At 50.6% G+C, this 12,576-nt stretch overlaps 1 protein-coding gene and 1 long non-coding RNA gene across 37 annotated transcripts in view; both read right to left on the reverse strand.

Annotated features, from left to right (window-relative positions):
- Positions 1-391: 391 nt before the first annotated feature.
- Positions 392-12,576, reverse strand: part of GLYR1 (glyoxylate reductase 1 homolog) — a 47,686-nt gene continuing 35,501 nt past the window's right edge. For 15 of the 35 annotated variants that reach the window (XR_013411486.1, XR_013411484.1, XR_013411470.1 and 12 more), the window contains 5 exons: positions 11,402-11,564; positions 10,938-11,117; positions 10,485-10,609; positions 1,702-2,476; positions 392-1,333 (listed from right to left, as the gene is read on the reverse strand). Coding sequence is in view for 14 of the 35 variants with exons in the window: in XM_077985466.1 (XP_077841592.1) it covers positions 2,402-2,476; positions 10,485-10,609; positions 10,938-11,117; positions 11,402-11,564 (543 nt within the window). In the remaining 21 variants the exon portion in view is untranslated. Of the gene's footprint in view, positions 2,477-10,484; positions 10,709-10,904; positions 11,118-11,401; positions 11,565-12,576 lie in introns of all 35 variants that reach the window. The other 20 variants (XM_077985466.1, XM_077985464.1, XM_077985457.1 and 17 more) reach the window with 5 other exon arrangements.
- On the reverse strand, positions 5,054-10,324 carry LOC144337879 (uncharacterized). 2 transcript variants are annotated; one of them, XR_013411513.1, is made up of 4 exons: positions 9,680-10,054; positions 9,027-9,174; positions 7,616-8,114; positions 5,056-5,170 (listed from the first exon to the last, which is right to left on the reverse strand). It is a non-coding gene; the product is annotated as an uncharacterized LOC144337879 (long non-coding RNA). The 2 variants fall into 2 exon arrangements; XR_013411514.1 differs by lacking the exon at positions 9,027-9,174 and having other exon boundaries at positions 5,054-5,170; positions 7,616-8,065; positions 10,016-10,324.

Here is a 12,576-nt window from a genome sequence, read left to right on the forward strand (position 1 = left end):
CAAGTTGAGGCCCGCTCCGGCCGGCCAGGGACGCGGCCGGCGGCTGCGCGAGTCAGGCTCGCTCCCGCTGGCCAGGGACGCGGCCGGCACCAGCCTGGGGCGGCCGCTCGGGGGCGGAGCTCCCGTGTCACCCCCAGGCTATGATAGGGCGCGTTGCTCCACTCGCGCTCACTGATTGGGCGGCAGGACAGTCTGTTCCCGCTCCGCCTCCCTATTGACCCGCTTGGCCTCCGTTGGTCGCGCTTCCAACCCCGCAGCGGACCTCGCCGCCGCTCGCAGGTCCGTCTCTCCCAGACGCTGAGGTCCCGAAAACCCGTCCCGGCCCCGCAGCTGCCCTCTCCTCCCACCCATCTCGCCGAGGGCGAGGGAAGCAGGACTCCCGCGGCACAGCTGTGTTACCAAGAAGTGTTTTATTTTTCTTGCAGTAGCTTTGTTAATTGCACAAAATCATGTTTTGTTTTTGCCATTTAAACATTATCACACAATCCTATTCTGAAAGACAAATGTTCATTAAAAACAAAGCAAAAATAAAAATTCACAACCTTAATTACCTAGATTTGTCATTTAAAGGTTTAAAGAAAAAAAGGGAGGGGCTTTCTTACAAGCTTTTTCACAAGTGTCACATTTTCTCCTTAAAAGGGAAGGATTTCAAAACAAAGGTGAAATAGCTTAAACAGAAATATTCATAAAAAGGAATTTTACAGAATTGTCAACAATATTAAGACAACATTGACTAACCGGTTTCATTACCGCATCTTCCCCCGCCCCCACCCCCAGTGTGTCCTGCCAGGACTAGAACAGGCTTTGTGTTCAGACAGAAATGCTTCAAAATCCCAGTGAAATGAACTGTGCTAAAAACCCGACAGGCATCTTCCCTGCCCCCCCCCCACCTCATCTTCTGCAATCCTCTAACCCAGGTTCTATCTGTGAAAGGGGCCAAAGCTGTGAGGGGGAAGGACCCCACCCCAGTGTGGCCACCTTATATATATATATTCCATCATAAATGCTGGCCTTCCTCCTGCAAATTATGATTTTGGAAAATCCAACCCATGCAGAGAGAGAAAAAACTGACATCCCTTGGGTGACTTGTTTTTTTGCATCATCCCAAGCCCCCCATGGTCCCCTATCCAAGGAGATATGTAGGGCCTCGAGGATGTCCCAGACCCACCTCGGAGGGCCAGTCAGTTCAGGTAGGTCAGGCCCAGTTCTCTTCCCTCCCGACAGACCCCGGGCCCGGGCAGCACCGAAGACCATGATGCTGGCTGGAGTGAAGACACTCGTTTCCGTATCAAGAGCTGAGCCTAAGAAATGCTCATCGCTGGTCAGGCTGGGTCTGGGCCAAAGAAGGGGCAGACAGAAAGAAATACTGTCTCCACAGGAGGAAGAGGGCAAGGAGGGAGGATGGAGAGTGGTGGGCATGCAGGGGACTTGGCAGGGCAGACTGGAGAAGCGGGGACCACTGGGAGGGGACCGAGGTCAGAGTGGCTCTTCAGAGCCAGGTGAAGAGTCTGTGGCCTAACGGAAACAGGAAGGAGCGCCCCCAACCCCCACTCCTCATGGCTCATCACTAGTGGCCCTGAGGACCCCCTCCCAAGAGCTGGAATGCAAATCCAAATACTAGAACAGCCCAGGGAGGAGCGCCGTGGCAGTGGCGTCTGGGGCGTGGCTTCGAGGCGGTGAGGGCCGGACCTCCAAGCTCACCTGCAGGCCAGATGCTTGCTGCACTCCCTGGAAAGCCAGGGCCCCATCTTCTCGGGACTCTGCCAGTCTCTTTTCAGTTCACAAACGCGTCTATGGAGCGCTGGGTGCACACTGGACGCTCAGACGTGAAAATCTTTCTCAGCTCATCACCTGAGGTTGGAGGGCCCCAAGGGACCCTCTGTCTGGAGTCTGTACTGGCTCATCTGGGCCCGAGGCCTCTCCTTGCAGGGAATCCAGTGGGGATGTGGACGTGACTACAGCCTCTTCGCTCTGGGGAAAGCTGTGGGAAGGCTTCCAACTCTCGTTGCTGATTCTAGTTCCTTGACTGGAAGGGGTTTGAGATAAGACAAGCTCGGAAGAAAAAAAGCCAGGCAGCAGTTTCTGGGCAGCTTCTATCCAGGGGCGAGTCTGTGTGTGTGTGTGTTTGTGTGTGTGTGAACACACAGCCACCTTGTCCGGGGGCCAGTGCCCAGCTCAAGAGCTTTCCCATAAGCCAATCCTGCTGACACTCGTCCCCTCCCCACCGGCCTCAGGGGAAGGCTGCTGCTGTGTGCTGTGCTGATGGCAAGTCTCAAAGTCTGTATAAAAGGAAATGGAGACAGGTGGGCTGGTCCAGAATGAAGTCCCAGGCCCCCGACCCAATGTGAGGAAGAAGGGGTCAGAGGGGGGATTGGAGGGGTGGGGGCGGGGTGTCGACAGCTTAGTGTATATAGGCTCGGTACACAGCGGACATATCGTTATCGGACTGGTCCAGCGCCTTGGCTCTTTTGTACACCTGGAAAAAAAAGAGATGGCTCAGTCTCTGGCCCCAGAGCTGCCTTCAAGACCTAGATCTGATTCCTGGAGGCAGTGCCGGATGAGGCTAGCAGGCAATGCTGGAGCCCAGGCTATCTAGGTAGGAATCCTGTTTTGACCTTGCACGAAGCATCTGTTTCTCTGGGCCCCAGCCACTGTGCTTCTTGCTCTGGGAGAGGGAATAGTACCCAGCGGTTCTTGTGGGAATGACGTGTACTATGGGATATAAAGCACTCAGCATTGGCCGGGCACTGCGCCTCATGTCTGTAAGGCCGAGGTGGGTGGATCACCTGAGGTCAGGAGTTCGAGACCAGCCAGGCCAAAAAGATGAAACCCCATCTCTAATAAAAATACAAAAATTAGGGCCAGGTACAGTGGCTCATGCCTGTAACCCCAGCACTTTGGGAGGCCGAGGTGGGCAGATCACAAGGTCAGGAGATCGAGAGCAGCCTGGCTACCATGGTGAAACCCCATCTCTACTAAAAAAAAAAAATACAAAAAATTAGCTGGGCATGGTGGCCTGTAATCCCAGCTACTCAGAAGGCTGAGGCAGGAGAATAGCTTGAACCTGGGAGGCGGAAGTTGCAGTGATCTGAGCTTGCACCACTGCACTTCAGCCTGGGTGACAGAGCGAGACTCCGTCTCAAAAAAAAAAAAAAAAAAAAAAATAGAGGCTGCGGTGGCACGTGCCTGTAATCCCAGATACTCAGGAGGCTGAGACAGGAGAATTGCATGAACCCAGGAGGCAGAGGTTGCAGTGAGCAGTGAACCGAAATCACATCATCACACTCCAGCCTAGGCGACAAAAGCGAAACTCCGTCTCAAAAAAAAAAGCATTCAGTATTATTAGTAATTTAATAATGTCCCTAATGTCCCTTCCTGCAGATCACTCTCCAAAGCCTTTCCATGTTATCCTCTGGGCTGTTGTTCTTACTATTCCCTCTGCATGGAATGCTTTTCCCTCACTCACTTACCATTGGTTCTTTCTTAACTCAAAGGCCTTTGCCAACTGTTCCAAATGAAGCAGCAGCTGCACCCACCACTTTACCCAGTCATCTCTGTCTTTTACTTGTATTTCTTACACTGTGAAATTCTGACCTTTTTAACTGCTTATGTGCTAATTCTGTACCCGCTTCCAGTTAAATGTAAGTGTTCCTGGGAGGCATGGAGGGAGCTGCACACCAACATGTACTCGGAGTGCAGAACAGTGCCTGGCAATCAGCACCTGCCCCAGAGACACTAGTGGAATATGAAAAAGCTTGAAAAGAACTAAAAAGCCATTGCTTGACAGGCAATAGGGCCATGCTGAGGCAATGTGGCTGGACACATGGGTCCCTCCTACGTAATTAGCTGTGGGCTGTGGGGTTTTTTGTTTTGTTTTGTTTTTTACATTAAGTAGTCCTGCAAGAGACACCATAACTGAGGTTCACTGCAGCTCAGCTGTAACTTTCAGCTCACAGTTGACAGTTACAATTGAATAAAGACATTTTCAGGTAAAAGAAACTGTCACTGGGCAGATCCACATTATAGGAAATTCCAAAGAAAGTTTTTTCAGTGGAAAGGAAGTAACACCAGAGAGAAACTCTTCTTTAGGGAGGGATAGAGTCTACTAGAAACGGTAAATCTAGAGAAACTTAAAATTATTTTTTCTATTATTTTCTTTTCGAGACGGAGTCTAGCTCTGTCCACCAGGCTGGAGTGCAGTGGTACAATCGCAGCTCATTGCAACCTCTGCCTCCCAAGTTCAAGAGATTCTTGTGCCTCAGTCTCTCAGGTAGCTGGGATTACAGGCGCCTGCCACCATGTCTGGCTAATTTTTGTATTTTTAGTAGAGACAGGGTTTCACCATGTTGGCCAGGCTGGTCTCCAACTCCTGACCTCAAGCGATCCACCCACTTGGGCCTCCCAAAGTGTTGGGATTATAGGCGTGAGCCACCATGCCAGCCTTTTCTCTTAATTTCTTTTTTTTTTTTTTTTTTGAGACGGAGTCTCACTCTGTCGCCCAGGCTGGAGTGCAGTGGCCGGATCTCAGCTCACTGCAAGCTCCGCCCCCCAGGTTCACGCCATTCTCCTGCCTCAGCCTCCCGAGTAGCTGGGACTATAGGCGCCCGCCACCTTGCCCGGCTAGTTTTTTGTATTTTTTAGTAGAGACGGGGTTTCACCGTGTTAGCCAGGATGGTCTTGATCTCCTGACCTCGTGATCCGCCCGTCTCGGCCTCCCAAAGTGCTGGGATTACAGGCGTGAGCCACCGCGCCCGGCTCTCTTAATTTCTTTAAAATACATATGACTGGCCAGGCGCAGTAGCTCATGCCTGTAATCCCAGCACGTTGGAAGGCAGAGGTGGGCAGATCACAAGGTCAGGAGTTCAAGACCAGCCATGGCCAACATGGAGAAACCCCATTTCTACTAAAAATACAAAAGTTAGCCGATGTGGTGGCGTGCGCCTGTAGTCCCAGCTACTCAGGAGGCTGAGACAGGAGAAAGGCTTGAACCCAGGAGGCGGAGGTTGCAGTGAGCTGAGATCACTCCATTGCCCTCCAGCCTGGGCAACAGAGTAAAACTCCGTCTTGGAAAAAAATAAAAATAAAAATACACATGACTGCTTTAAAAATCACAGTGTTGCCTGGTGGGTTTAAAACAAGGGCAGATGAGGCCTGGCGTGGTGGCTCACGCCTGTTATCCCAGTACTTTGGGAGGCCGAGGCAGGTGGATCACCTGAGGTCAGGAGTTCGAGACCAGCCTGACCAACATGGAGAAATCCCATCTCTACTAAAAATACAAAATTAGCCAGGTGCATGCCTGTAATCCCAGCTACTTGGGAGGCTGAGGCAGGAGAATTGCTTGAAGCTGGGAGGTGGAGGTTGTGGTGAGCCAAGATTGTGCCATTGCACTCCAGCCTGGGCAACAAGAGCAAAACTCTGTCTCAAAAAATAAATAAATAAATAAAACAAAGGCAGATGGAACACCCAGGACCCACCTATACCTCAGAGTGAGAGTTCTCACACCTGTGGTGCTTCTGCCCCCAGGAGATATCTGGTAATATCTGGAGACATTTTCTGTCACCCGAGGAGAACTATGTCACTGGCGTCTGGCAGGTGGGTTGCCCAACATCCTGCAGTGCTTGGATAGCCCCCACACACAGAATGACAGTAGTGCCGAGGTTGAGAAACCCTGCCTTAAAAGACGAGGGAGGGGGAAATAAATGCTTCTATGTGGTTGCAAAGTTTCTACATTTAACGGGAAATGGTACAAGATTATCTTTTTTTTTTTTTCTTGAGACAGGGTCTTGCTCTGTTTCCCAGGCTGGAGTGCAGTGGTACGATCACAGCTCATTGCATCCTCGAACTCCCAGGCTCAAGCAATCCTCCTGCCTCACCTGCCTCAGCCTCCCAAGTAACTAGGAATAGGGTGCTTGCCACCACGCCCAGCTAGTTTTTGTATTTTTTTTTTTGTACAGATGGGGGTCTCAAACTCCTGGGCTCAAACAATCCTGCCTCGACCTCCCAAAGTGCTAGGATTACAAGGATTACAAGTATGAGCCACCGTGCCTGGCAAGATTAACTCTATTTTAAGGATTTATATTGCAATCTGTAGAATAACCCTAAAAAATGAATGTAAAGAGGCAAAGTAAAAAAGAAAATAGATAAATGAAACTGGAATTCTTTTTTTTTTGAGATGGAGTCTCGCTCTGTTGCCCAGGCTAAAGTACAGTAGCGCAATCTTGGCTCACTGCAAGCTCCACCTCCTGGGTCCACGCCATTCTCCTGCCTCAGCCTCCCAAGTAACTGGGACTATAGGCGCCCGCCACCACACCCGGCTAATTTTTTGTATTTTTAGTGGAGATGGGGTTTCACCATGTTAGCCAGAATGGTCTCGATCTCCTGACCTCGTGATCTGCCCGCCTAGGCCTCCCAAAGTGCTGGGATTACAGGTGTGAGCCACCGCACCTGACCTCTTTTTGTTTTTTTGAGACGGAGTCTCGCACTGTCACCCAGGCTGGAGTGCAATGGCACAATCTCGGCTCACTGCAACCTCCACCTTCCAGGTTCAAGCGATTCTCCTATCCCAGCCTCCCGAGTAGCTGGGATTACTGGTGCCCGCCACTATGCCCGGCTAATTTTTGATATTTTTAGTAGAGACTGGGTTTCACCATATTGGCCAGGCTGATCTCGAACTCCTGACCTCAGGTGATCTGCCTGCCTCAGCCTCCCAAAGTGTTGAGATTATAGGCATGAGCCACCGTGCCCAGCCGAAACTGGAATTCTAAAAAGCAAGCAAGAAAGGAGGAACAAACAAAAGACAAAGGCAACAAACAGAAATCAAATGATAAAAACGCTAGCTCCAAATCAAACCACATATCAATACAACTACTAAAGGTCAATGCACCAGTTAACCTTAAGAACCTGACCTCTGAACTCCTAACAGTACAGAGCCTAAGATCTGAACTGAAATGGCTGGAAAGCACCGAGCTGCATTGAGAAAGTAACCTAAAAACTCTGCTTCCAAGCCAATGAATCCTGCAGTCAGGGTGGAGGCAACCTGGAAGTCACTTCAAAGAGCAGCTTTCCCAGTGCAAGCCACATGAAACCCTTGGGAAATAACTATAGTCAGAAATGAGCTTTCAGCCAGGCGTGGTGGCTCAAGCCTGTAATCCCAGCACTTTGGGAGGCAGAGACGGGCGGATCACAAGGTCAGGAGATCGAGACCATCCTGGCTAACATGGTGAAACCCCGTCTCTACTAAAAATACAAAAAATTTAGCCGGGCATGGTAGCGGGTGCCTGTAGTCCCAGCTGCTCGGGAGGCTGAGGCAGGAGAATGGCTTGAACCCGGGAGGCGGAGCTTGCAGTGAGCTGAGATCCGGGCAGACAGAGCGAGACTCCGTGTCAAAAAAAAAACAAAAACAAAGAAATGAGCTTTCATCAAAAAAGACTTATAAAATACATAAATACATGGGGAATTCTACTATCCAGAGAGAATCCACAGGTCGAATGAACAGGGGGGACTTGAAATAGTAATGTAATCTGAAAGAGTCATGAAATAAGTACTTTGAAATGTTGAAACAGACAAGAGACAGAAGTCAGAATTTAGGAACAAGGCTGCACGCGGTGGCTCATGCCTGTAATCCCAGCACTTTGGGAGGCCAAGGTGGGCGGATCACTTAAGGCCAGGAGTTTAAGTCCAGCCTGGCAAAATGGTAAAACCCTGTCTCTACTAAAAATACAAAAATTAGCCAGGTGTGGTGGTGCATGCCTGTGGTCCCAGCTACTCAGGAGGCTAAGGCAGGAGAATCACTTTAACCCAGAATGTGGGGGCTGCAGTGAACTGAGATCACGCCAGTGCACTCCAGTCTGGAAAACAGAGTGAGATTCTGTCTCAAAAAAAAAAGAAGAAAAAAAAAAAAGAATTCAGGAATAGAGAATTACACTATGAAAAGCCAGGTGTCAACAGAACAGTACTGGCTGGGCGTGGTGGCTCACGCCTGTAATCCCAGCATTTAGGGAGGCTGAAGTGGGTGGATCATCTGAGGTCAGGAGTTTGAGACCAACCTGGCCAACATGGTGAAACCCTATCTCTACTAAAAACACAAAAAGTTAGCCAGGAGTAGTGGCAGGCACCTGTAATCCCAGCTACTGGGGAGGCTGAGGCAGGAGAATCGCTTGAACCCAAGAGGTAGAGGTTGCAATGAGCCGAGATTGCACCATTGCACTCCAACTTGGGCAACAAGGATGAAACTCTGTCTCAAAATAAAATAAATAGAATAAAATAGTGTATCAGCTGATAGTACTTGAAAAATACAGCTGCTGTTTCGCAAAGTGTCATTTTTATTGTAATCATATGGTAAAGACAAATGTTTTTCAGTTGTTTTTTTTTTTTAGATTCAAATTCTATGAACATGAACTAAGAAAGTAGAACTTCTACCCTAAAAAACTTTTCTTTTTTTTTTTTTTTTTTTGAGACGGAGTCTCGCTGTGTCGCCCAGGGTGGAGTGCAGTGGCCGGATCTCAGCTCACTGCAAGCTCTGCCTCCCGGGTTTTTACGCCATTCTCCTGCCTCAGCCTCCCGAGTAACCGGGACTACAGGCGCCCACCACCTCGCCCGGCTAGTTTTTTGTATTTTTTTAGTAGAGACGGGGTTTCACCGTGTTAGCCAGGATGGTCTCGAACTCCTGAGCTCGTGATCCGCCCGTCTCGGCCTCCCAACGTGCTGGGATTACAGGCTTGAGCCACCGCGCCCGGCCTAAAAAACTTTTCAAAAGTGTATGTGGGCCGGGCGCGGTGGCTCAAGCCTGTAATCCCAGCACTTTGGGAGGCCGAGACGGGTGGATCACGAGCTCAGGAGATCGAGACCATCCTGGCTAACATGGTGAAACCCCGTCTCTACTAAAAAAAAAAAAATACAAAAAAACTAGCCGGGCGATGTGGCGGACACCTGTAGTCCCAGCTACTCGGGAGGCTGAGGCAGGAGAATGGCGTGAACCCGGGAGGCGAAGCTTGCAGTGAGCTGAGATCCGGCCGCTGCACTCCAGCCTGGGCGACAGAGTGAGACTCCGTCTCAAAAAAAAAAAAAAAAAAAAAAAAAAACTGTATGTGAAGCTGGATACAGATATGCACGCCTGTAGTCCCAGCAACTCGGGAGGCTGAGGTGGGAGGATTGCTCGAGCCTAGGAGGTCAAGGCTGCAGTGAGCTATAATTGCGCCACTGCTGAGACTGTCTCAAATATAAAAAAAGTGCATATATAAGTGCTTAAAATGTCATTTGAAAAATGCTAATAGACATGCTAATTAAAAGGCAGATACCATCAAAATGGATAAAAATCCAAGCCCCAATTACATACTGTCTACGAAAGACACAATTTAGACATAAATGAGAGAGGAAATGCATGGAAAAATATACATACCATGAAAACAGTAAGCCGGAGAAGGCTGTAGCCGCTTTCTTTTGCTTTTTTTTTTGAGATGGAGTCTCATTCTGTCACCCAGGCTGGAGTGCAGTGGTGCGATCTACGCTCACTGTAACCTCCTGCCTCCCAGTTTCACGCAATTCTCTGCCTCTGCCTCCCTGAGGCAGAGATTACAGGTGCCTGCTACCACACCCAGCTAATTTTTTGTATTTTTAGTAGAGACGGGGTTTCAACATCTTGCTCAGGAGATGGAGACCATCCTGCCTAACGCAGTGGAACCCCAGCCTGGCCAACATAGTGAAACCTCATCTCTACTAAAAATACAAAAATCAGCTGTGTATGGTGGTGCATGCCTGTAATCCCAGCTACTTGAGAGGCTGAGGCATGAGGCTGAGATCACACCCCTGCACTCCAGCCCGGGCGACAGAGTGAGACTCTGTCTCGAAAAAAAGAAAAAGAACGAAGAAAAGCTAAACTAAGTAGAGGGAAGGGAATAAAAAAAGAAACTGGGCCAGGCACAGTGGCTCACGCCTGTAATCCCAGCACTTTGGGAGGCCGAGGCGGGCAGATCACGAGGTCAGGAGATTGAGACCATCCTGGCTAACACGGTGAAACCCTGTCTCTACTAAAAATACAAAAAAAAAAAAAAAAAAAGCCGGACGTGGTGGCGGGCATCTGAGGTGACACAGCAAGACTGTCTCAAAAAAAAAAAAAAAAGAAAAAGAAAAAGAAACCGAATGGTTGGGTGTGGTGGCTCATGCCTGTAATCTCAGCACTTTCGGAGGCCAAGGCAGGGCAGATCACCTGAGGTCAGGAGTTCGAGACCGGCCTGAACAACATAGAGAAACCCTGTCTCTGCTAAAAATACAAAAATTAGCCTGTGGTGGTGGGCACCTGTAATTCCAACTACTCAGGAGGCTGAGGTAGGAGAATTGCTTGAACTCAGGAGGCAGAGGTTGCAGTGAGCCGAGATCGCGCCAGTGCACCCCAGCCTGGACTCCATCACAATAAAAAAAAAAAAAGAAAGAAAAAGAAACTGAAGGGCCTTGGGACTTGGGCCACACCCTCTGTCAAGCTACGCTACCTCGTTTGCTGCAGCTGCCATGGGAGTCGGATGGTTGACCGCATCACCCAGTGCGATGGCTAAGCGGAGATCCTTCTGAATGTATTTCAGGTAGAAATCAGGTTTAAAGTTGCCTTGCAGGATATCTGAGGAGAAAAAGCCAGTATCAGATAAAAGCCAAGGACCTGAAATTAAAAGCCACCTACAGTCCATCAGGTGTCAATACCTAAAACGTATTCAAGGCTCTGTTCCACACAGCCTAGGCCTCACGGCCTCTCCCACACCCTTAGATACCTGAGGGCTGGCACTCCCAGCCTATATTCCCAAATCCCGCCCACTGTGTTTCTGAACCTCCTCTGGCCAGGGTCAGGGACTGACTAGAGAGGGGCATCTTTCATGCTCACTGAACCCCTGACGTAGTCCCCTGTTCTAATCAAACACCAAATGCAAGAAGAGGGACCAAAGGCAACTTACTTTGGCACTTCTGGTCCAGGAAGATGCTGGCCAACTGTCCCTGATTGAGGATGTCCAAGAGTGTCTGCTGGGACTGGCCCGTCACCTGGGCCAGGGTCAGCCCCTCGGCGATAGTGGCCATGAAGCTCCCTTGGACCATGTTCACGATCAGCATCATCTTGGCTGCGTTGCCCACTTCACCTGCCCAGGGCAAAGACTCACGGTCACAGCCCAAGAATGCCACAGACAGGGCTTCTCTGCCCACGCTCACCTCTGCTCAGACCCACCTCTCTCCAGGGGAGGCCCCCTTCACCTGCCCCCGACAGACTGGGCTCTTCCTCCTTCCACGCACTGACTATGCAGGTGAAAGGAAACCTTCCCTGGGGCCCCCGGCAGAAAGGCCGTGTGGGACTGACGCTGTCATCAGTGTGACACAGAGGAGATGTGGCCCCAGGCTCCAGGCCTGACGGGTGCAGGCGTGTTACCTAGGAAGAAGGAGGTCTTCCCCATCGCCTGGAAGCAGCTGCTGCAGTCCTCGTATAAGCCCCTGTCTCCAGCCGCTAAGATCACCAACATCCCGTCATTAGACAGCTGCTGATTCCCTGAGACGGGGGCTTCCAGAAAGCGCCCCCCCCTGGACACAATCACCTGGAAAGAAAAGTCACAGCTTCTGGAGGCCTCCTCTCTCCCAGCGCTCTCTGGGCAGGACACAAGGAGTGTTGCTGAGTGGCCACGGCTGCTCATCACACCTTCCAGAGCTGGAGAAGACGGCCACCCATACCAAGGTTCTACAGCTGACTCCTGAACTCAGGAGCTAACCATGTGCAGGTCAGACAGGCCGAATCACAGCAATGATGAGACGCTGGGGTCTCCACACAGGCATCCAACTGACTTGGAATTTCTTTCTTTCTTTTTTTTTTTGAGACACAGTGTTGCTCTGTCGCCCAGGCTGGAGTGCAGTGCCGCGATCTCAGCTCACTGCAAGCTCCGCCTCCTGGGTTTACGCCATTCTCCTGCATCAGCCTCCTGAGCAGCTGGGACTACAGGCACCCGCCATCACACCTGGCTAAATTTTTTGTATTTTTAGTAGAGACGGGGTTTCACTGCGTTAGCCAGAATGGTCTCAATCTCCTGACCTCATGATCCACCTGCCTCAGCCTCCCAAAGTGCTGAGATTACAGGTGTGAGCCACCATGCCCGGCCCGGAATTTCTTAGAGACCAACAACTAGAACCTGATGCGACCATGTCAATGGCTTGGCTGAACACACAACTCCCCTGTGGATGCTGCCCTCCCCTCAGAACATGTGGGTCCCAACTCCCACTCCCTTATTTGGGCCAGATGCTCGGGGACGAGGGATGCTTTGCCAGTGCCAAATGCAGACAGCTGCTCAAACCCCAATGCCAGGCGGGCGGCCTGGGTTACTTCTCAACATAAGGCTGGCAGCTCCAGGACTTGATGCCCATCCCAGCCATGCAGCAACTGCCCATGGCTGTTCAGACTAGCTGCGGTTTAAAGGTGGAGCACGGGATAGGCTAGTCCCAAGGCTACTCGCCTCTCCTCTTCCCTCTCTGGCATTGGCTCTAGAGTAACTGCCCATTCTTGTAAGCCTGGGTCTTGGTCTCTGATAGAAAAGATGCTGGAGAGCCAGCCCGAGGAAG

Source organism: Macaca mulatta, chromosome 20 (assembly GCF_049350105.2).
Source record: "Macaca mulatta isolate MMU2019108-1 chromosome 20, T2T-MMU8v2.0, whole genome shotgun sequence".
Taxonomy (NCBI): Eukaryota; Metazoa; Chordata; class Mammalia; order Primates; family Cercopithecidae; genus Macaca; species Macaca mulatta.